Genomic DNA, 21,223 nt, shown 5'->3' with positions numbered 1-21,223 from the left:
GGGGGAGAGCAGGGAGGCCCCACTCGCCTTCCCTGGGGGAGGATGTGTGTTGCTCTCACCCTGCTATTTGCCCCTTGGAATGTGCAGACCTGCTTGAGGGTGTTAAACGCGAGAGCTGCTGATTCATCAGGTGTCTGGGGCTGTGGTGGGAAGCGTCTCAGAGCTGCTGTAGGTCACACTAGAGACAGTGTTTCCGAGGAGCTGGTGCCTGCACCCCCACCCCCATTCTACATGCACCTTGTGAATGTTGAACAGACACTGCTGACTCATCAGCATGCGCTCACTGGGTAGACAGTGCCAAGGGGGAACGGGGCACTGAGATGGGCCTGAGGTGGGGGCTCATGAACAGGGGGACAACGTGCTGGTCAGTCTGTGTCTGCAAACCGATTTTTAGGGGTCAGAGCTTGACATGCTGACTCACCTGCTGAGAAAGTGACATGGTAGCGCTGTCATGGAGGTAGCGCTGTCATGGAGACAGCACTGTCATGAGGGGCAGCAGGTCTCCCCCTCGTGTGCCTGGCTGCTGTAGGATGGAGCTGCAGGTGCAGGCAGTGGGATGAAAGGTGGAGTTAAAATCCTGACCAGAATGTGTGAGCACACAGCGTTGGGTGGCATCCCTATGCTGGGTCTCTGCGTTGACCACTCTGGCAGCTGAGGGATATGATGTAGGGAGGAAACAGAAAAGGCTTGTTGTGGGCGGTGGATGTATGTGGTGGGGTGGGAACAAGGATTCTGAAAACACTTCCTGTTCGGAACTAGCTGCCTGGGCTCAGTGTGAGACCATCGGACTGTCTGCTCTGTGTACTTCTCACACCTGTGTTTGGGCTCTGTGCGATCTGCCTGTTTGCATGCTTGTATTGTACTTGTCACACCCTGTGCACCTCTCCTGCCTCAGCTAGTGTTACAGATGTTTGATCTGCTAGGGTGATAGTCTTACAGTACAGTCCCTAGCAGGTCCCCAGACACATGGTCTTTGTAACAATAAACACAACCATTTCAAGGGCTCAGCTGAGGAGGCTGGCATACCCTAAACATAAGCAGAAAGAGGAGAGCAGCGCTACAGATCTATTCAAAGTGCCCAAAGATCAACTAAACCCAACTGTTGTGAGACACCAAGGAACCCTGGGTAATAGTGAACACCTGTGTGCAACCTTGCAACAGTGCACCATCTTCCCTCCCATAGCAAGATTTCTGCTAAACCCAAATGCATTGTCACAAGGCAGAGTGAACCAAAATAAGTGGGGTCAGGCCTAATCCCACTGGTAGATATCCTGAAGGCCTCTGCTTCTGAGGGCATCCCAGCTCTGTCAAGGGGGCATATGCGTTTAACAATAACAGCAGTATTTATGAATTAATTGCTGCTGAATGGGTAATGTTAAGAATGTTTTGTGTTTCTCAAAGATGTCTCGCCAAAGGATTTAAAGCTCTTTGCAGATACTTGCCTACTTCTAGGTTTATATGCTGTGCCTATAGGAACACAGGGATTGCCAGACTGGCTCAGACTAGTGGTCTATCTAGTCCAATCTTTGACAGCATCCAGAACCAGCTGCTTTAGAGGAAGGTGCAAGAAACTCTAACTAACAATTATGGAATAACCAGCCCATGGGGGTAGTTTCTCCTGTCCCTGACTGCCAGTTATTGTTTGGCTTAGGCCCTGAAGCAGGAGGGTTTATATGCCTTATACATTTCTAGCCTGGCTAGTGTAAGGTCTGCTCTACACTAGGAAATTAGGTTGGTATAACTACAGCGCTCAGGGATGTGACAAATCCACCACCCAAATGACCCAGTTAAACTGACCTAACCCCCGGTGTAGGCAGTGCTAGGTCGACAAGATAATTCTCCCATCAACTGGCTGTTGCCTCTTGGGGAGGTGGATTAACTTCGCTGACTGGTGAATATCTCCTGTCCGTTTAGATAGCGTCTTCACTCCAACACTACCGCTGCAGAGGTGCAGCTGTAAAGTGTAGACAAGCCCCAACTCTAGTTGCTCGATCTTTAAAAACACATTGTGTCAACTGCGTTTCTATGGCAATGTCAGCCATTGTGTTAAGTTTCCCCAGCCCACGCACAACTTTTTCTAAAGAGCCTACCTATCAAATCGAAATGTTTAGTAGTGGCAAGGCATTTATTCATAACGTCATTTAGTACAAAATGTTAATGAATTAAGCTCCCAGCTGCGAGGCAAGCAGGTCAATATTATCCCCACACTGCAGAAGTGGAAACTTAGGCAGGGAGAGACTGACTTCCCCAAAGCCACACAGTAAGTGCAGAGCCAAGAGTAGGATTTGGGTGTCCTGCATCCCAGTCCTGTGTTAAAAACACCAGGTCATGCTCTCCAGTCTCCATGTGAATCCTCCTGTTTGTTCGGTTTTGAGTGCAGTAGCCCCTAAAATGTACCAGGCACTTTCCAAGCACAACAGAAGAGCTGTTTCCTGACCTGAAGGAGGGATAGCTCAGTGGTTTGAGCATTGGCCTGCTAAACCCAGGGTTGTGAGTTCAGTCCTTGAGGGGCCACTTAGGGATCTGGGGCAAAATTGGTACTTGGTCCTACTAGTGAAGGCAGGGGGCTGGACTCAATGACCTTTTCAGGGTCACTTCCAGTTCTATGTGATAGGTATATCTCCATATATTTAAGTGCGCCCATTCTGAGAGAGATGTACAGATGGGTGTAGGGGGAAGGAAGGGTCCAGACAAACATGTTCTATGTTTATTTTGGTTGGTTTGCTTTATTACATGGATGGCCTCTGCATCAAGTTGTCCTACATATTGGGGGTTACTGTAATGTCAGTCATTGTAGCACGTGTGCTCCCTCTTACCTGGGTGATCAGCAGAGGTACAGGTTTCTATTTGCTCTGCCAGCTCCTCTGGATGGAGTAGAGGTATATGAAGAGCAGCAGGTGCAAGTCCCTTTGGATGTGAAGATGTACACTGCAGGAGAAGACTCTGCTAGAGCCAATGCACCTGCTGTGTTCCACAGTCTGCTGTTCAGTAACCTCACTGGCCGTGATCCAGGGCTCTCTGAGCTGAGGGGTGGTGGTTGCTGTTCTGTATGAGGTGTCAGGTGAGGGCTGACAGAAGACTTTCTTCAGCCATCTGTGTTGTCAGTCACCCCAGAGGCTGGGCTGTTTCTTTCATCTTTGGTCTCCCCATGAAGGAAAAAGCTGGAGAAAAGGACAAGCCAAGAAGCTGCCATCCCTCCTACCTTTAGACCTGAGCGTTTGCTTGTCTCTGTACCCCAGAGACCTGACTCCGGGGTGCGCAGGGCTCCTCTGTTCTGTTTTTTTCTATACAGTGTCACTTGGAATGAAAGCTTCTGAGTTGGGGCAGCTGTTGGACATTGTACCATTGGGGGGAGGGAGTTTTTGTTCTGTTACTGTTAAAATATTTTCTTAGGGGAAAGGGGTTTAGATGTGCAGAGGCTCATTGCATGCTCTTAAAAAGGACTGAGAATTGCACTCTATGGGCTCTCCTGAGCCCAACCAGTATCCAGGCTTGAGGGAGAAGTGTGAGGTGAGTTGCTGCTCATTGAAAGACATGCTGCTGCTTGAAGCTTAATTGTAGTCTCCTGCCCCCTGCCCAGAGCTGACAAGGTTTGGAAGGGTTCAGAAAGTTTAAGCTGCATGCAGTGGGGAGCAGCAGGCGCCACTGGAACCTTTCCCTCCCAGGTTTCAGGGTGGGTTGCAGGTCCTGCTCAACAGTAGAATTATTCTCCTTTCTTGTGTCCTGGCATTTCCTGCTCCTGGGAGACAGGAGTCTCAGGTGACAGCTTATTGCATGGAGGTTTGCTGCTCAGAGCTGGGAAGGCCTCTGCTTGACACCATCTTAGGCCACTTCCCATCTCCTGTGTAAGTTGTACACCTGGCCCAGCAGAGCTGTGCATTTAGAAAGGGGTTACCGTGCTGAGGGAAGGAGTATCTGAGAATCAGCTAGTCCCATTCTCTGTCTGAATTCAGCTAAACTGTGCACTTGGAGACAGGTATTTTAGCTGCACTGCAAAGATGCTCTGGGCACTAGTTTGACTTGGGGCCCATCTGCTGCAGTGTGAATCTGGGTGATCTGAAGAGATGAGTTTCAGAGGAAGTACTGTCTCCACTTCCACACATAGTCAGGGAGTACATTCAAGCAGTGTCCTTACTGCCTGTGTAAGCACCACTGTTTGGCCTGCCAGCCCCCCCTGCAAAACCCCTTACTGTGCAGTTCCTTCCTCCAGCTTCTACATTCCTTGAGGATGGGCCTCCCTTAGTGGAGCCGTCTCCAGGCTGGCTGTGCTGCTGGAAGGAGTGACGTCAGTGTGTTTACACTAGTTTGATGGCACAGTTCTGTGAATCGGGAATGTTGAGAATGGGGCCTGTGTTGAATCATGCGTTTTGCTGTCAGCTCTGTTGTGCCTTTTTTTAGCTGAGGAGAGAATTGGCTGTGCTTGTGCTGAGTTCAGGCCTTTTGAGTTCTGGGGAAATGTGTTGAGGCTGCATTTTTCCCCTTGGAGCCATTGTACTTGGCGCTTTTCAGTGTGATCTTTCTTCATGAAGCCAGTGAAAAGCTGAGAAATCAGCAGTCTGGGGAGTTAGACCAAGTGTGTCTCTGCCTTGATGACAGTTCTGAGTGTCCTCTGTGTAGGCTTCTGAATAGCCCTGCCTTTGGCCTTCCTGTCAGGGCTGGAAAATGACCAGCAAGCCTTTCCCTTGTCCTCCCCTCAGTGATGGAGACTCAGGCACTGATACCTTCTGAGTGATGCTTCTCCACCTTTGATCTCTTCTTGAGGGGGTGCTGAACCATCAGATGCTTTCAACTGGAATCTTATTACAGCTGCAGAGGTGCTGGGAGGCTAGGCTTGGATAGAGAACAAGGCCTGACAAGTTGGATTCCTTCTGTTCAACCCTTTTAACCCTTAAGACACAAGGAAGAGTTTAGTTGTCGTCAGCTTCTCCCACTCCTTGGCTCCTTTCCAAGCTGTTGATCTTTCTCCTACCCCCATCCCATCCCAGCTGTCTGACCACCTGCAGTGGCTTGGAAGCACCCAGCCATTGCATCTCCACCACTGGTTCCTTTCAGCTCCCACCTGTCCCTGACTCTTCTCAGATCTCTCCTTGTTCCCAGAGTGACTCTCAGATCTGGAAGCAGTTTGCATGGGCTGTATGATTTTGGGAGCTTGAAGAGTGGGGGGGATGATAGCACCTATTCCTGACAGCCCAGTGCATTCAAACACCCAGTTTGCAGGAGTTCAGTGTTTTAGCAGTAAAGGGGCGTATGTAAAGACTGCAGCGTGCAGGGGTGAAGGGTAGGGTGAGGCCGTGTTCTCTGGGCAGCTCCTGTGACGTGCTTAATGGAGATCTGGAATTTTCATGCTGAGGAACTTTGCTGAGCAGCTTAGGCCCTACATTTGAGTGAATCTGCCTCTGTCCCCCTCCCCCATATTAATACTTTGCTTGGGACTATATTCTGGATAGTAAATGTTTATATAGTCTAAAATATCCGTGTCAAGGCTAAATTTGTAGGGTCTACAAATGTGAGAGTTGCCTCCCTCCCCCGGTTCTGCAGCTCCTGCCAGTAAGAGCCCTTTTTCCATGAATGAGGAAGTAAACTGACTATTTCAACTCCACTGTAGTGGGGTGTGGGGAAGATTCAGTGTTTCTCCCGAAAGTGAGAGGGAACGAAATGACCCAGTGAAGAGGGAAGAACACATTTTACGAAGCAGTTGCTGGTGTCCCGTCAAACCGTCCTGCTGATGGCCTGTGCTAGCCTGCTCTTTGTGCAGCAGCTTCCTGTGGAGGCTGGCTGGCAGAGATGACCTTTTACAGCAGCATAGTGAGCATCTTGTGAGTGGCTAAGGCTGTCCCCTCTGGGCATAAATTACTTACCTCCCAGTAGCCTCTGGCGCCTTAGAAGCATTTGAATCCTGCTGGTTTGTTGGGAATCTTGGAATGTGCTGAAGCCTTTCTTCTCTGGTGGGTGGTAGATGCATTGCATGATGCCTGAGCTGCAGTTGCTGGAGCACCGTAACTTGGCATTTACTGACTTTTGTGTTGGATTCTCAGCATTGTGTCAATGTTTCTTGCATGTGATTAGTTTTTTTTTAAGCGTTAACTGTGCTTGCGACTGGATAGGACACAAATATAAAGGTGTTCTCAGTCTGGATTTGGATGGGAGTGCTCATCCCAGTCTTGGCAGTGGCAGATCTCTAGGGGGGCTCATGGTCCCTTCTTGTTTGGGGCACAGCTGTGGTTATGTCACGTGGGATTTCAGGAGGCTTCACAGTAGCAAACCCTAGACAGGGCGGTGGTTTATTACTGTCTTTCTAGAAGGGCAGACCTAGAGGACTAAGGACCTAGGAGCATGGGTCTCCATTACAGCTGTCAGTGTACCTGTGTCTGAATCCCAGGTGGCTGCTGTGTGACGGGAAGAGCTCAAATCTTCCCACTGGTGATAGCAAAGGGATCCACTCTCTTCTTTCTGTGGCCTCTTCATCTTTAATTTATCACCCCTGGTCTCTGAACTCGCTACCCTGAATGAGGAGGGGAAAGCGGTGGCAGGGATAATCAATTCTATTTTGTCAAGGTCCAAATTTCTTGGTCAAGGTCCAGACTCCAGAGAAAATAATAATAATAAAAAAAAAAACAGCCCCAACAATAATGATAAGATTTCAGAGTCTATTCAAAAGCATCCAGCAGTCCGGCTTTGGCCCACAGTCTACCTATTGACAACCCCTGGCAGTGGGCCTTTGGCCTGGCATTTTAACAGGAGGAGGAGCTTGTCAGGTGGAAAGTGCCCAGCCCCTGCAGAGTGGCTGGGTTGCCAGAAGCCAGCTAGGCTAGGGGTTGAGGAAATACTTAGGCATGAAGTGGGGCTTGTGTGGTACCAGTCCAAACACAATGGGATTCTTTTATGGTGGCTGGCAGGGCGAATACTTTTCCAGTGCTGCAGAGTCCCTCTACCCTCTCACACTTCTGGGTGGGCCGCGGAGCTTTGCTAAGTAGACGTGCACCCCTGGACTGTGGGGTGAGAGGGACGGTGCAGGTCAGATGGCGGGAGCGGAGAGTGTGACTATCTGCTTCCTGGGGCTGCCAAGCAGGGGATTCTAGCAGAGCCAGTGGCTTCCCCCCTGCACAGCTACTTCTGGACTCACCATTCCTTGGTCTTCACCAGTTTGGGTCCCTCTGGACTCTCTGGCCCCCAGTGTGAATTTTAACCCCAGCCTGAAAGGGTCACAGGTAAGGGTGTCTGTTTTCAGGCCCCCTATGGAGGGAGGACACTTAAATGACTCCGCCTGGTTGGTTGTGCTTGGGGGTTCTGAGGAGGGGGGTGGCTGAGAGAGGCTCAGAGGTTGCCAATGTGCTGAGTCAGCATGACCGGCTTGGCGCAGCCATGCTCTGGACCCAGCCTGCCAGGCTATTTTTAAATATGTGGCTTCCTTGTACTCTGACTCCTCCCAGTGTTTCTAATCTTCCTTCTGCCCCCGCCCCCCCATTCCCTCCCCAGCCACTGCCAGCACTTGGCTTAAGTCTTCACAGGCGCTCGGGTGAGGAAGGAGAGAGATGAGCAGCAGCAGCTTCTGCTGAGGGGCAGGATCAGTTGCTTGTGAGTCTGTCTGGTTCAGACTGGGAGACAGGTGTTTGCTAAGCATAGCATGTGGGAGAGACTGGCACTGGCAGCAGGCTTTGCCCCAGCCTCCCCTCTTGGAGCCCTTGGGTGCTGTGCAGGGTTAGGTTGCCCCTGGGGAGTTGATCCCACAGGCCAACCTCTGACCTTCTCCTCCTTTCTTTCAGATCCTGACTGACAAGGCTCTCGTGTTATGACGACCCCCAACAAAGGAAACAAAGCCTTAAAGGTAAAGGGGAGGGGGGGCCTGGGAGCATGGGTGACAAGCAGCTGGCACTATGCGGGCGATCGCAATAATGCGTGTGTTCCTCTTCCCACAGGTGAAGCGGGAGCCGGGCGAGAATGGGACCAGCTTGACAGATGAGGAGCTGGTGACCATGTCTGTGCGTGAGCTGAACCAGCATCTGCGGGGCCTGTCCAAGGAGGAGATCATCCAGCTGAAGCAGCGTCGGCGCACGCTGAAGAACCGAGGCTACGCGGCTAGCTGTCGTGTCAAGCGTGTCACCCAGAAGGAGGAACTGGAGAAGCAGAAGGCAGAGCTGCAGCAAGAGGTGGAGAAGCTGGCCTCTGAGAATGCCAGCATGAAAATGGAACTTGATGCTCTCCGCTCCAAGTATGAGGCGCTCCAGAACTTCGCCAGAACCGTGGCCCGGAGTCCTGTGGCCCCAGCTCGGGGCCCTATTACCTCTAGCATGGGGCCCCTCGTCCCTGGCAAAGTCGCCACCACCAGCGTCATCACGATAGTGAAATCCAAAACGGACGCCCGGTCTTAGTAAAGCAACGCTGCCTGGGCTTGTCTGTGCAGGGCAGTTAGGCGCAAAGCTAACCTGGAATCCCCAAAGCACAAACCCTTTTCCTAGTGGGTCAGGACTCCCTCCTCTCTGCTCGGGACTGGCCTGCTGATCACTCCAGTTTTGTGTTTTGTCTTGTTCAGATTGATATGATCAGTGGTGACACCCCCCCATCCTGTGCAAACAGAGCCTCCCACCTATGGGTCTACAGCCCTCTGGGGCATCCTTGGGATAGAGACTGTGAAAGACCTTGGTGTTCTAGCCAAAGAAATTCTGCACAGCATGGAGGAAGGTGTGTGCTTGAGGCCCATGACACTTCTCAGTGGGTTGGGGATGGGAGAGCAGAGGAGGCTCTGTGGCAGGGAGTCGGGATCCCTGGTTTCAGTCACTTCCGAAGGATTTATTCCATTATACTTCCAAGTGGCATATCTCGGTGCCTGTTTGCCAGGTGCCCAAATCTGCTGCTTCTGTCTCGCTTGGTATCAGTGATTGCCGTGGGGGTAGTTTGTGTAACTGAGTTTATGTTAACTTCTAGACGCACTGCCTGTGTCCCAAAGGCAGGTTTCCTTGTGACTTTCACTGCACCAGCCACACACATGCAGTAATGGAAGGGAGGAAACTGCAGTTCCCTGGTATCTCTGCTCTGGAGGTGTGTGTGTGTGTGTTTGTAGGGGTGGGAGATGATGGGGACACTGTGGGGGCCAGCAATGGGAGGAGGAGGAGGTACCATAGTGACTGAAGGCCAGTTTTGTGCCTAACATGTTGCACTGAACAAGACCAAAATCACTAGTTTTTTCCCATCTATTGAGGGTATCAAGTGTCTCTAGTGTGATGGTTTACACAACCAGTTTGTGGTTAAATAGTCCTTTTATTTAAAGAGAGAAACATTCATGTTAAGAGTTATTAAATTATCTAAGTTTAAAATCAGACAGAAGAGAGCGCATATTTATAGTCGGCTTTTTTTACCCGAGCAGGCGGGAATATTTGACCATATAAATGGAGAAATATTCTCAGTCTCTGCTAGCTGAAAAGTAAATAAAGAAAAATAATTGTAAAGTTTCTCATGAACCTCCTGCAAACTCTCTGTGGCTCCGAGGTTAGTTTTTATAAAGAGTTATCAGACTTTATTTATAAAATTTAGAAAAAGACAAAAAAGAGGCAAGTCCTGTTTGATATCTTTTTTGCAATTGTACCAAAAGTGACTTATTCTTGAACTCGCTGGCTTCCTTCGTGTTCCCACTGTGTTGCGCTGTCCATGCTCTCTGAGCTCTTGTGTGGCGCTGTGATGTGATGGTGCCAATAGCTGCCTTTGCTGTCTGGATGTCCTGTCTTCACGCTGCCTTTGCTTTCCCAGGGATTGACAGGGGCACTGTCCTAGGCCTGCAGTGGGTCCTTGGCACGTAGGCGAGGTTGCTTCCCGACCAGTGAGGGCCAAAATCCACCCTGACCTTTCTAAACTGAAGTCAGAACAACTTGATGGGTGTGAACAGATGGTGCCACATCTCCAGGAGCCTCTCCTTCTGCACTGTCCTTTTGTATTGTCCAACAGCCTGTTTCCCTAGCTGGCAGCCACCTGTCTCAGAGGTACAGCTGCTGCTGGAGGTGGTTGCTAACCAGGTTGTTCTTGGTAGCTCTGTTACCTGAACATGGCAGACTGTTGTAAGACTGCTCCCCCTACTCTTCAAGCAGGAAAGAGGGCAGGGGAAGTGAAGCAATGGAGATTGTTCCAAGAGGTCATGTTTAGGAGGAGACTAATGGGAAATAGCTCTGGGCTTTGGTTTCCTTTTAGATCCTGCGGTAAGAACTTTAAGTGCTCATTAGATGCTGGCCATGAGCCTCATTGTGCATTTGAGCAGGGCAGGAAGTTGCATCAGTCCTGGTGATGGACTCCCTTGCTGTTGAGTGTCTGCATAGTACCGAAAGGGAAGCCAGGGCATAGTTGCTTTCTTTCCTCTCCACCCAACCTTCCCGACTTCCTGGTGCAGCTTCTTCTAGGTGTGATGTGTATGTTAGGCTGACGTGTAGTTTGCAAGGCTGTGCGACGGAGCTAAGATGCTATCTGAGGTCTTGATCCCTTTCCACAAACTGTTCCCCTGGAAGCTAAAGCTCATTGCTGTTACCCCCAGGTGGCAGGACAGTGGGAAGAGACCAGCCTGGCAGGGGACACTGAGCTCCATATGGTGATCTCTGGGCTGCTGGATGCAGGCTGAGTGTAGGGGACAGAGTACATGGTGCTGCAGCCTAGCCCAGCACCAAGCTTAGCAGCCTGTTTGTATTGCTGACCTTATCTGGTGGGGCACAGATTTCATGCCCACCCCGCTCATAGGCAGAGATTTTTGCTTTCTACAGAGAAGCAGGTATGCCTGCCAAAGCCCAGTGTTCAGTGAGAAGAGGGAGGGCCAAGGACAGGTTGGAATGTGCGGGCTCAGAGCAGAGCAATAGTCCATTGTGGAGGATTTTCCATTCAGTCCCACCCTTGCTCCGGAGATTGAGGGTTTTTTCTGCTTTGTTTTGAACTGGGATCCAGGAGGAAGCTGTTGGGGTCGAACTTCCCAGTGAGTTGCATTGGACAGAGGAGAGGATTGGGGAGGTCTTCCCACCTTTCCCATGTTCCCCCTGCCAAACCATGGGTCTTTCTCTAGTCTCCATTATGAAAAGTAGGTGTCTTCAATCTCTGGTCTCAGCCTCCAGGAACCTGCTGAGACTGTAACTCTCCGGAAGGGCTAGTGACTGCGCAGTGCGGCTCCTTGGGATTTAACTCCCCAGTCTTCTGGGTCTTTTGTCTTCCCATTGCTCAGAAGGTGCCAACCACTGGGTGTTATTCAACTGCAGACCCCTGAAATGAGCCCAGAATACCAAGTCCAGACTCCCCTTAGAACCAGCTTGAAATTGGGTACCCCACATGAAGTTGAGTGCAGAAGGCAGTTCTGAGCCAGCCTAGCATGTCTGCCCTGCCTGGGATGCAGGGGACGCTGTTGCCAGGGGTGTGTTTATATAGCAAGCTGGGTGCTGTGCTCTTGCTCCAAGAGGGTTTGGTTTGAGGAGGCCCCATCAACTTTTGTGCAACAGAAGGAGCAGGTGGTGACCATCTTCCTGAGAAGATGCACGTGGCCAGAGACACCCCTGTTAGTGGCTGCCAATCCCTTACCGTCCTACTAACAGCCTGGAACTTCCCTCCCTGACTGACATCTCCCCCATCATCCATCTTCAGAGGAGTCCTGGTCCATGCCTTTACCAGGAGAGGATGCTTTAGGGCTGGGTTCCATGAGTGCTGGAGGACGGAGAGAGCAGACACTGACTCAGACAGAATATAATTTTTTATAACTAATGGAGATATCCTATCTCCTAGAGCTGGAAGGGACCTTGAAAGGTCATTGAGTCCAGCCCCCTGCCTTCACTAGCAGGACCAAGTACTGATTTTGCCCCAGATCCCCAAGTGGCTCCTTCAAGGATTGAACTCACAACCCTGGGTTTAGCAGGCCAATGCTCAAACCACTGAGCTATCCCTCCCCCGTCTTTTCCACTTCTTGATGTTTTCGTTTATTGTGCTTTTTAGTCTGTTATCCCAAACAGCTCTCTGATTGGCTGAGCATATTCAGTAACATCACATCTCAACATAGAGGATTTAGGTGCAAAGTCAGCAAAGCTGTGGTTGTGTGATGTGGAGTCATGAACTCAGCGCTGGGGGCCAGGACTCCTGGGTTCCACTCTTGGCTCCGCCACTGGCTCTGGGTGTGACCTTGGGCAAATTGCTTCCCTTCTCTGTGCTTGGAGCCTCTGCCCCATGTCAGTGACCGGTGTGTTGGAGGGGCTCTGGGCAGCTCCCTATGGTCTGTGCTCTGCCCCATGTCAGTGTCCGGTGTGTTGAAGGGGTTCCGGGCAGCTCCCTGTGGTCTGTGCCCCACGTCAGTGGTTTTGGTTCTTTGATTTTAGTGAAGTATAAAATCTGAATACCTTCTTGCCCTTGTGTTCAGGGAATCCCCCATTTATGCTAAAGGGGGCACTCCCCCACTCACCCCAGCACCAGTCAGCTTCTTGTGTTTATGGATTGTCCCAGTGTGAGTCAGGCCCCCCAACCCCTCACTTGATTTTTCTCTCTCTCTCATATATAGCGTTTCAGAGTGTGACAGTTCTTGTTTTCGAGGTGCTTGTTCATTTGGTTTCCTGCTGTGAAGGGTGTTGTGTTTTCTTTCTCTGGTACCTTTTTGACGCAGCGGGTGGGGTTTTTGCTCCTGGCCTGGCTGCAAAGCGAACCCGTGAAGTGTATCCACCCTCGCATGGCTGGGTGTAGGCGTGGCTGTCCCACCCAGGGCATGCACAGGGACTTGTGTATGTTGTGGTGAATTGTGTAAAGTGATCTCTTGGCTTAGGCAACATGATGGATATTTCCCTTTAGGGAGAGGAAGAGGCAGACTGCAGTGTGTAGGCAGGAGCTAGGACTGCTCTGTGCGGGTTCATGCAGGTGGGGAAGGGCACGCAGAGCACTCTCCCCTTGGGTCGGCTGGTGTGTGTGTGAGATCCTGGATGGTCACCACCATCCCTGGGTCTCTGGTATGAAATGCAATGGGCGTGGGGGGGGAAGGGGGATTTGTGAAGAGCTGGGGGTGGCATATCTCTTCCAACCTTTTATGAGCAGAGTCCTCCTCCCCCCGCCACACCCCTAGTGGCCAGAGGGTAATGGCTAGATGGGGGCTCTGTCCTGTCCTTTCACCAGCCCACAGGGACGACATCGCTGGGAGGGGACTGCTCCTTTTGCTTGCAGGCGCGTTCCTGAATGAAGCTCCGTGCTTCAAGCTGTGGTTTTTCTGTCAGGAACAAACACTAACGCTCTCACCTCAGAGGAAGGTTCCCTTCCTGCCAGGGTACGCTGCTGCCTCCCACCATAGTAAAGGGAAGGGTGGGGACCTGTGAGTACACTGACTCCCCTCCCCACTCAGATATGAGGAGGTAGTGCTGGGCCCCTTTCAGCTGTGGGGCTGGCAGGTGCTAAGGGGCAGCCTGGATGGGGCAATACTCTCTCTGCTCAGTAGCTGGCTTTGCTCCCTTTGGGAGTAGGAGCAGTCAGGTTGAGTGCATGAGTGAGCTTTGGATGCTTGTGTATGATAGCTCTGAGTACAGCCTGTGTGAATGATTCTGCAGCCCCGGTTCCTCTCTGGGGCAGCCATATGAACCGCTCCCTAGTGGAGGGCAGTACTGTGCTGCCATGAATTCCCAGAGTGCAATGGTGGAGCAGTGGGAGTGGAGTCCCTGCCCTATTCCAAGGGGAGAAGGAGCTACCAAACTGCTGAGCCCTGCCTGAAGTGTGACCTCACTGCAGTCTGCCCGGAGTTTATTACACCCTTGGCCAAACTGGAATGTTATTGGAGAAATAACATCCTGGGCACGAAGTGACAGGACGAGGGCGCCTTGGCTGCCGGCCAGGCTATGCTGCCCTGCAGTGTCAATATTGGCTTGTGTCAAACATGAGGACCGGGCCTGCAAGGCTCAGTTCTGAATCATGTATTTGCTTCTTTTCCGTTTTAAACGGCCTCTAAAATGGAAAAAAAAATATTTTATTAAACAGAATCTAATTTGTAAATATAAAAAATGACTAGAAATGGGGGCAAGATCTCTGACAGGGGTGTAATAAAATGTTCAGTCCAAGGCTTTTCTATAACAAAGCCAAGTCCAGCTAATAATCAGTATTTATTACTAAATTATTGTCCTTTTTCAATCTGTAGATAGGTATCTGTTGATAACTGTCGGGGATTTGCTGTTGCGGCCCCGTTGGAGGTGTTGTTAATTTATTTCTGTATATAGTGTATGTTTGTTGATATGAGGCTTTCTTTATTTTGTATATGACCAATAAACTTCTTTTAAAGAGACCCATTCCAGAGCATCTTCCCTGGGGATTTGGCGGGCAGCTTTGTGGTAAGGTTTGTTTCAGGCTCTTCTGTTGCTCCATTGCGGGGGTTCTTCTGAACTGAGAGACTCTTCCATTTTGCAGACACTGATTTTCATCCCAGGCCTGGTTTATGCAGCTTTTTTACCAGTTTCACTGTTTGGTTAAGTGGTGACTTCTTTACAGGAAATTACATTGTACAATCCCCTCCTGGGGATGCCGTTCTTGATATAAAAGTCCCTTATCAGTGCCTGGGAACTTAAATTCATAGCTCTGCTGGACACTAACATGGCCTTAACAGAGACACTGGTTTGATGACTCACTACAACAATTTGTAATACACCCTACTGCCTGATAACCCTTAGTTGTCCACTTAAAATTAAGTGGTCTCCTACAGCATGTGTGAAGTACTTATGCTTAACAATTTCTCCCATGTTGTATTTAGCTTGGATGATCTGTTTACCTTCTCCAGACCTGAAGAAGAGCTCTGTGAACTTAACAGCTTGTCCTTTCCACCAAGGTCACGCACAATCATCAACCAATAAGATATTCCCTTACATACCTCATCTCTCCTTTATAGTGATATTGTTTGTTTCTGTCCACTTATGGGAATAAGCTATGCTGGTATAACTGTGTCCACATTAGAGGGTTGTACAGCTTTAACTGAGTTTCAAACCAATATAGGTAAAGCAATACAAAAACTGCATGTAGACAAGACTCCAATGTGTTGAACAGAAGACACAAGAAAGGTGCAATACTTTGGACTAGAGTGCAAGGGGCACTTACATCTCACTTCATGGACACTGTTGGGTGATGGAATGGCTTCTTTATGGAGGAGATGCTGCCCCAGACTAGAAATTAAGTTTGGGGTAGGAGGGAGAACCCAGCCATATCTTTCCCCAGGTGGAGACGTTCTTTAAAGTGTTTCACAAGCACTGAGTAGAGAGGGATCCATTGACCTGATGCTGAGACGTGGCTCCATGGAAAAACACATAAACCAGCCTTGGCTGAAATCCCCTCCCTCAGCAGGAGGAAGAGGAGAGAATAAAGTTAGAGGTTGGCAGTGGGGCAGTAAAGGGAGAGAAAACCCTACAGCACAGGCTCCAAGGTGCAAAGAATCAGAGCCCAGAGGTTCACAGTATCCCCTTGCACACTTCTCATTTTGAACACTGGAGAGCCCCAGGGATGTGATACCTCTGGGGGCTGGGGGGGTAGTGGACACACATCAGTGTGGCGAGGGCAAGCTGGCCAAAGACACCAGGGCAAACTCTACCCAACTTAGAAAGAGCCCATAGAGTCATGAGCCTCTTCACAGAGAAGGCAGGCTTTGGCTCTAAGGCCTCTTCCAAGCTGCAACTACACCATGATGTGCCTGCAACTCGTTGTGTTGCCTTTGGCAGGATAAGAACATAAGGAGGGCATAAGAATGGCCACACTGGATCAAACCAATGATCCCTAGCCAAGTATCTTGTCTTATGACAGTGGTTTGTACCAAATGCTTCAAAGGGAATAAACAGAAGAGGGCAATTTATCAAGTGATCCATCTACTATAGTACAGTCCTAGCTTCTGACAGTCAGAACATGGGGCTGGATCCCTGCCATGAACAGGGGGAGGGATAGCTCAGTGGTTTGAGCAGTGGCCTGCTAAACCCAGGGTTGTGAATTCAATCCTTGAGGGGGCCAGTTAGGGAAGCTGGGACAAAATCAGCACTTGGTCCTGCTAGCGAAGGCAGGGGGCTGGACTCAATGACCTTTCAGGGTCCCTTCCAGTTCTATGAGGGGTGTGTGTGTGTGTGTGTGTGTGTGTAAACATTTTATCTTTTATTTAACTTATCTAATTATTTTTTGAACCCTTATCCTTTTGGCCTTCACAACATCCCATGGTAATGAGTTCCACAGGTTGACAGTATGTTGTATGAAGAAATACTTCCTTTTGTTTGTTTTAAATCTACTGCCTATTTAATGTCATTGGGTGACCCTGGTTCTTGTTTTATATGAAGGGATAAATAGCACTTACTTTCTCCACACTATTCATGAACCTTATATACGTACAGAGAGAGAGAGAGAGACCTCTATCATATTCCCACCATAGTCATCTCTTTTCCAAGCTAAACAGAACCAGTTTTTTAATCTCTCCTCTCATGGAAACCGTTCCAGACCCCTAATCACCTTTTTTGCCTTTCTCTATACTTTTTCCAATTCTAATGTATCTTTTTTTTTTTTTGAGATGCGGTGACCAGAACTATATGCAGTATTCAAGGTGTGGGTGTACCATGTATTTATATAGTGGCATTATGGTATTTTCTGTCGTATCTATCCTCTTCCTTATGGTTCCTAACATTCTGTTGGCTTTTTTTGACTACCACTGCATATTGAACAGATGTTTTCAGACTATGACGCCAAGATCTTTCTAATTTAGACTCCATTTTGAATGTATAATTGGGATCGTTTTTCAATATGGATTACTTTGCATTTATCAACAATTAATTTAATCTGCATTTTGTTGCCCAATTACCCGGTGTAGTGAGACCCCTTTATAACTCTTCACAGATAGCTTTGGACTTGTCTATCTTGTGGAATTTTGTATCTGCAAACTTTGCCCCCTCAGTGTTTACACCTTTCCATATTTATGATTATGGTGAACAGAACTGGTTCCAGTACAGATTTTGGGGGGGACATCGTTTACCTCTCTCCCCTATGAAAACTGACTATTTATTCTACCCTGTTTCTTATCTTTTAACCAGGTAGTGATCCCTGACAGGACCTTCCCTCTTATCCCACGACTGCCTAGTTTGCTTAAGAGCCTTTGGTGAGGGGCCTTGTCAAGGGTTTCTGAAAGTCCAAATACACTATATCCACTGGATCACCCTTGTTCATAGGTTGGTTGACCCCCTCAAAGAATTCTGATAGATTAGTGAGGCATGATTTCCCTTTACAAAAGCTATATTGACTCTTCCCAATTGTATCGTGTTCCTCTGTCCGATCATTCTGCTCTTTGAGATTAGGTTTTCCGTCCTGTAATTGCCAGGATTGCCTCTGGAGGCTTTTTAAAGAATTGGCATTACTTTAGTTATCCTCCAGTCATCTGGTACAGAGGCTGATTTAAGCGATAGGTTATATACCACAGTAGTTCTGCAATTTCGTATTTGGGTGATACCATCTGGTCCTGGTGACTTATTACTGTTCAGTGTGTTCCAAACTTCTGTTATTGACGCCTCAATCTGGGACAGTTCCTCAGATTTGTCACCTATAAAGAATGGCTACGGTGTGGGAATCTCCCTCACATCCTCTGCAGTGGAGACTGATGCAAAGAATTCATGTTGTTTCTCTGCAATGGCCTTGTCTTCCTTGGGTGCTCCTTTAGCACCTCAGTCATCTGGTGGCCCCAGCGACTGTTTGGCAAGCTTCCTGCTTCCCATATACTTAAAAAAATGTTGCTGGTTAGTTTTTGTGTCTTTTGCTAGTTGCTCTTCAAATTCTTTTTTGGCCTGCCTTATTATATTTTTACACTTGACTTGCCAGAGGTTATGCTCCTTTCTATTTTCTTCAGCAGGATTTGACTTCCAATGCTTAAAATGTCTTTTTGAACTCTACCTGCCTGTTTTACGCTGTTTAGCCATGGTGACTTTTTTTTTTGGTTGTTTTTGTTAATTTTGGGTATACATTTTGTTTGAGCCTCTATTATGGTGTTTTTAAAAATTCCATGCAATTTGCAGGCATTTCACTCTCATGACCATTCGTAACTAGCTGCCTTGTTTTTGTATAGTTCCTCTTTTTGAACTTAAATGGTACTATGATGGGTTTTTTTGGTATTTTCCTTCCTACGAAGATGTTATATTTAATTATGTTATGGTTGCTGTTACCAAGTGGTTCAGCTACATTCACATCTTGGAGTAGATCCTTAGGACTAAATCAAGAATTACCTCTTCCCCTTGTGCGTTCCAGGACAAACTGCTCCAAGAAGCAGTCAACGGTGTCTAGAAATTTTTATCGTCTTTGCATCCCATCCTGAGGGGGACGGGTACCAATTCATATGGGGATAGTTGCAATCTCCCACTATTGTTGGGTTTTCTGTTTTTGTAGCTCTCTAATCTCTCTGAGCATTTCACAACCCCCATCACCCTCTTGGTCAGGTGGTAATATATGCCTACTGCTATGCCTTTCTTTTTCAAGCACAACTTCCATTGGTAGAGATTTTACAGTACTATTTCATTAATTTAAGATTTTTACCATATTTGACTCTTCAGTGTTCCATTGATTATCATTCCACTAATTTTCTATGGTGCCTATTATATCCATATCCTCATTTAATACTAGGCACTTGAGTTCATCCATCTTATTTTTATTTAAGAAGCCTAAATACTAAGATATCTCCATTAATCTATTTATCTCCTAGAACTGGAAGGGACCTTGAAAGGTCATTGAGTCCAGCCCCCTGCCTTCACTAGCAGGACCAAGTCCTGATTTTGCCTCAGATCCCTAAGTGGCCCCCTCAAGGATTGAACTCACAACCCTGGGTTTAGCAGGGCAACGCTTAAACCACTGAGCTATCCCTCCCCCCTTCTTGCATTTCTATACAAGCGCTTCTAAAACTTGTCCCTATTTAGTTGTCTGCCTTCATGTGATGCAAGTGAATGGGACTCTTTTGTTGGTTTCTCTTCAGTTCTTACCTGTACTTTATCAACTTCTCTCCTCTCCTCTTTACAGCTAAGCCCTAGCTCTTGCCATCTACACCTTCGGGTGCTAGCTAATGGTGACCTCTTACAGGGGAAACTTAAGCTCTCACTTAGTGTGACCAGATGAGGGAAAGCAAATCTTGGGACACTTGGGGGAGAGGGGGTGCCTGCCGGAGGAGTAAAAGGGGTGGAGGGAAGCGGCGAGTCAGTCTCTGCTAGTGGAGCAAAAACCGCTGCCGTTGGATATCGGGACAATTTGCATCCTGACCAAAGAGCGGGTGCGACGCAGGGCACACCCCGAAATAGGGGGCTGTCTGGTCACCCTACTCTCGCTAGGCCACTAGAGGGGTGAGCTACTGCGGCTGGAGCGGGCCAGCGTGTCAGGTTACCACCTAGCCTCCCCCCACCTCCCCCCACGCGTCTATCTCCTGCAGGCGCCCGGGGGGGGGGTAGCCGCTGAACGGACCCCCCGACCCCCACCGCTGTATCCGGGCCTCTCCTGGAGCCGGGCAGGGCTCTAGGCTGAGCACGGGCTCCTGGCCACAGGCGGGAGGGGCCCAGCCCGGCTGAGGGAGGGTCTAGGGCCTGGCCGGGCTCCCGCCTCCAGCGCGGGACCACCCAGCGCCCCAGTTCTGAGGGGAGAGGGGAGGCGCCCTGGGCTGAGGGGGGCGGGGGCGCGCGCTGGGCTCAGGGGAGGTCAGGCGGGGGGGCGGGGGCGCGCGCTGGGCTGAGGGGGGGGCGCGGGCGCGCGCCGGCTGTCCCGTGTTGTTTGGAGGCCCGGCCCGGCGAAGGGCCCCGCCCGCTCCGTGGCCGGCGCTGAGCCCAAGCGCGTCACTGCGCAGGCGCCATTGGCGCATCGCTCCGCCCCCTGGGCTTTGCTGCTGGCGGGGCAAAGGCACGTGAGAGGCGGGGGCTCTGGCCTGTAACCCAAACTACTCTTTACCCGGAAATAGCCGCTCTGTCCCGGAAGTGAATATCATCCTTTCCCCCCCGCGACTCTGTTGCCGGAAGCGGAAGTACAAGGTCTGTCTACGCTTGGCTCGGTACCCGGAAGCGGCCGGCATCCTGTGGCTGTCATGGCGGCTGGCGGGAGCCTGAGCCGGACGGAGCGGAAAGCGGCAGCACGAGCCGAGATTCTGCAGCAGGAGGAGCAGCGGGACCGGCGCAGACAGGTACCGCCCCCTCCCTTTTGCCCCGGGTCCCTCGGGGGACTCCGCCGCCGCAGTGCGGTCCCCCTCGGGCGGGCGCGGCGGGTGACCGTGTCTTTGCTCTCCGCTGCCAGGTGTCCCGGATCCTGAAGAAGCCGGTGGGGGAGCGGAGCCCTGAGGAGAGCCTGCTCCTGGGCGAGTGTGAGGATATCGTGCGGGAGCTGGAGCGGCGGCGCAAGAAGCGCGAAGGGCTGCGCAGGAGGCAGGAGGAGGTGGGTGCTCACCCGTGCTGGGACGTTGAATGCCCCTCGTGCGGACCCCGCTATAATCATTGTTATCCAATGAACCGCTAAGCCACGTGAACACACCAGACCTCCGCCCTCCCTTGGATCCCTGTCCACTTGCCCTGCCACTTCAAAGGCATAGTCCTAAATCTTCAGAGCTGCTAAGGATCAGGACCCTGCACGTCTCTGGGACCATGAGGATCACACGACCTAGAGCAAAGCATGTGAGAGCTGGAAAATTCTCAGTTGAGAGGAGTCAGGTATGGAATGAAATTCCAGACTAGACTAGTGAGTCTCAGGTCTAACCTTTGGTAAAGGTTTCCACCATAACTAGACACTTGCAACAAATATTTTTTCCATTAAAAGAATAAAGTCAACAGCAAACAGAGCTTCCTCTAACTAGAAAAGGGAGAAGAGACAGACTCTGGTAAGGACTTCCATGTTGCTTACCTAATTCTTGTTGCATGAGCTCCAATAGCATAATGATGAGTGGCAGTAAAAAAAAATGGAGGATAGTTTCTGTAATCTACAGAATTAGCCTGACAGGGAAACTGTCAGAAAATGGATCAAATTCAGTGGAGAATTGTCCTTTTGGGAAAGGACATGTAAGGGTGTCACTGTCTAGGACGTTTCAGAGTAGCAGCCATGTTAGTCTGTATCTGCAAAAAGAACAGGAGTACTTGTGGCACCTTAGAGACTAACAAATTTATTAGAGCATAAGCTTTCGTGGGCTACAACCCACTTCTTCGGATCATATGCATCTGAAGAAGTGGGCTGTAGCCCACGAAAGCTTATGCTCTAATAAATTTGTTAGTCTCTAAGGTGCTACAAGTACTCCTGTTCTCTT

General features: G+C 49.7%; 2 protein-coding genes across 5 annotated transcripts in view; both read left to right on the top strand.

The window, feature by feature from the left end:
- The first annotated feature begins 7,513 nt into the window (after window positions 1-7,513).
- Window positions 7,514-16,076, top strand: MAFG (MAF bZIP transcription factor G). 3 transcript variants are annotated; one of them, XM_034790039.1, is made up of 3 exons: window positions 7,514-7,575; window positions 7,764-7,825; window positions 7,917-13,035. In XM_034790039.1, the coding sequence occupies exons 2-3, from the start codon at window positions 7,790-7,792 to the stop codon at window positions 8,367-8,369; spliced, it is 489 nt and encodes a 162-aa protein (XP_034645930.1). In that variant the 5' UTR covers window positions 7,514-7,575; window positions 7,764-7,789; the 3' UTR covers window positions 8,370-13,035. The 3 variants fall into 3 exon arrangements, 2 of the variants coding, with proteins under 2 accessions (XP_034645930.1, XP_034645929.1); XR_004648175.1 differs by lacking the exon at window positions 7,514-7,575 and adding an exon at window positions 16,048-16,076 and having other exon boundaries at window positions 7,593-7,825; window positions 7,917-9,036; XM_034790038.1 differs by lacking the exon at window positions 7,514-7,575 and having other exon boundaries at window positions 7,593-7,825.
- A 3,637-nt stretch (window positions 16,077-19,713) lies between these two features.
- Window positions 19,714-21,223, top strand: part of SIRT7 (sirtuin 7) — an 8,350-nt gene continuing 6,840 nt past the window's right edge. The window contains exons 1-2 of one of the 2 annotated variants that reach the window (XM_034789856.1): window positions 19,714-20,116; window positions 20,227-20,364. In XM_034789856.1, the coding sequence (XP_034645747.1) occupies window positions 20,021-20,116; window positions 20,227-20,364 (234 nt within the window). In that variant the 5' untranslated portion in view covers window positions 19,714-20,020. The other variant, XM_034789857.1, reaches the window with a different exon arrangement.

This window comes from Trachemys scripta, chromosome 14 (assembly GCF_013100865.1).
Source record: "Trachemys scripta elegans isolate TJP31775 chromosome 14, CAS_Tse_1.0, whole genome shotgun sequence".
Taxonomy (NCBI): Eukaryota; Metazoa; Chordata; order Testudines; family Emydidae; genus Trachemys; species Trachemys scripta.
This window is presented reverse-complemented; position numbering and strand designations above follow the sequence as displayed.

Excerpts from the sequence above, each read along its gene's own strand:
- MAFG (XM_034790039.1), top strand. The coding sequence starts at position 7,790 with ATGACGACCCCCAACAAAGGAAACAAAGCCTTAAAG. Across the intron at positions 7,826-7,916 it reads AAGGAAACAAAGCCTTAAAG|GTGAAGCGGGAGCCGGGCGA; the intron begins GTAAAGGGGAGG and ends CTCTTCCCACAG.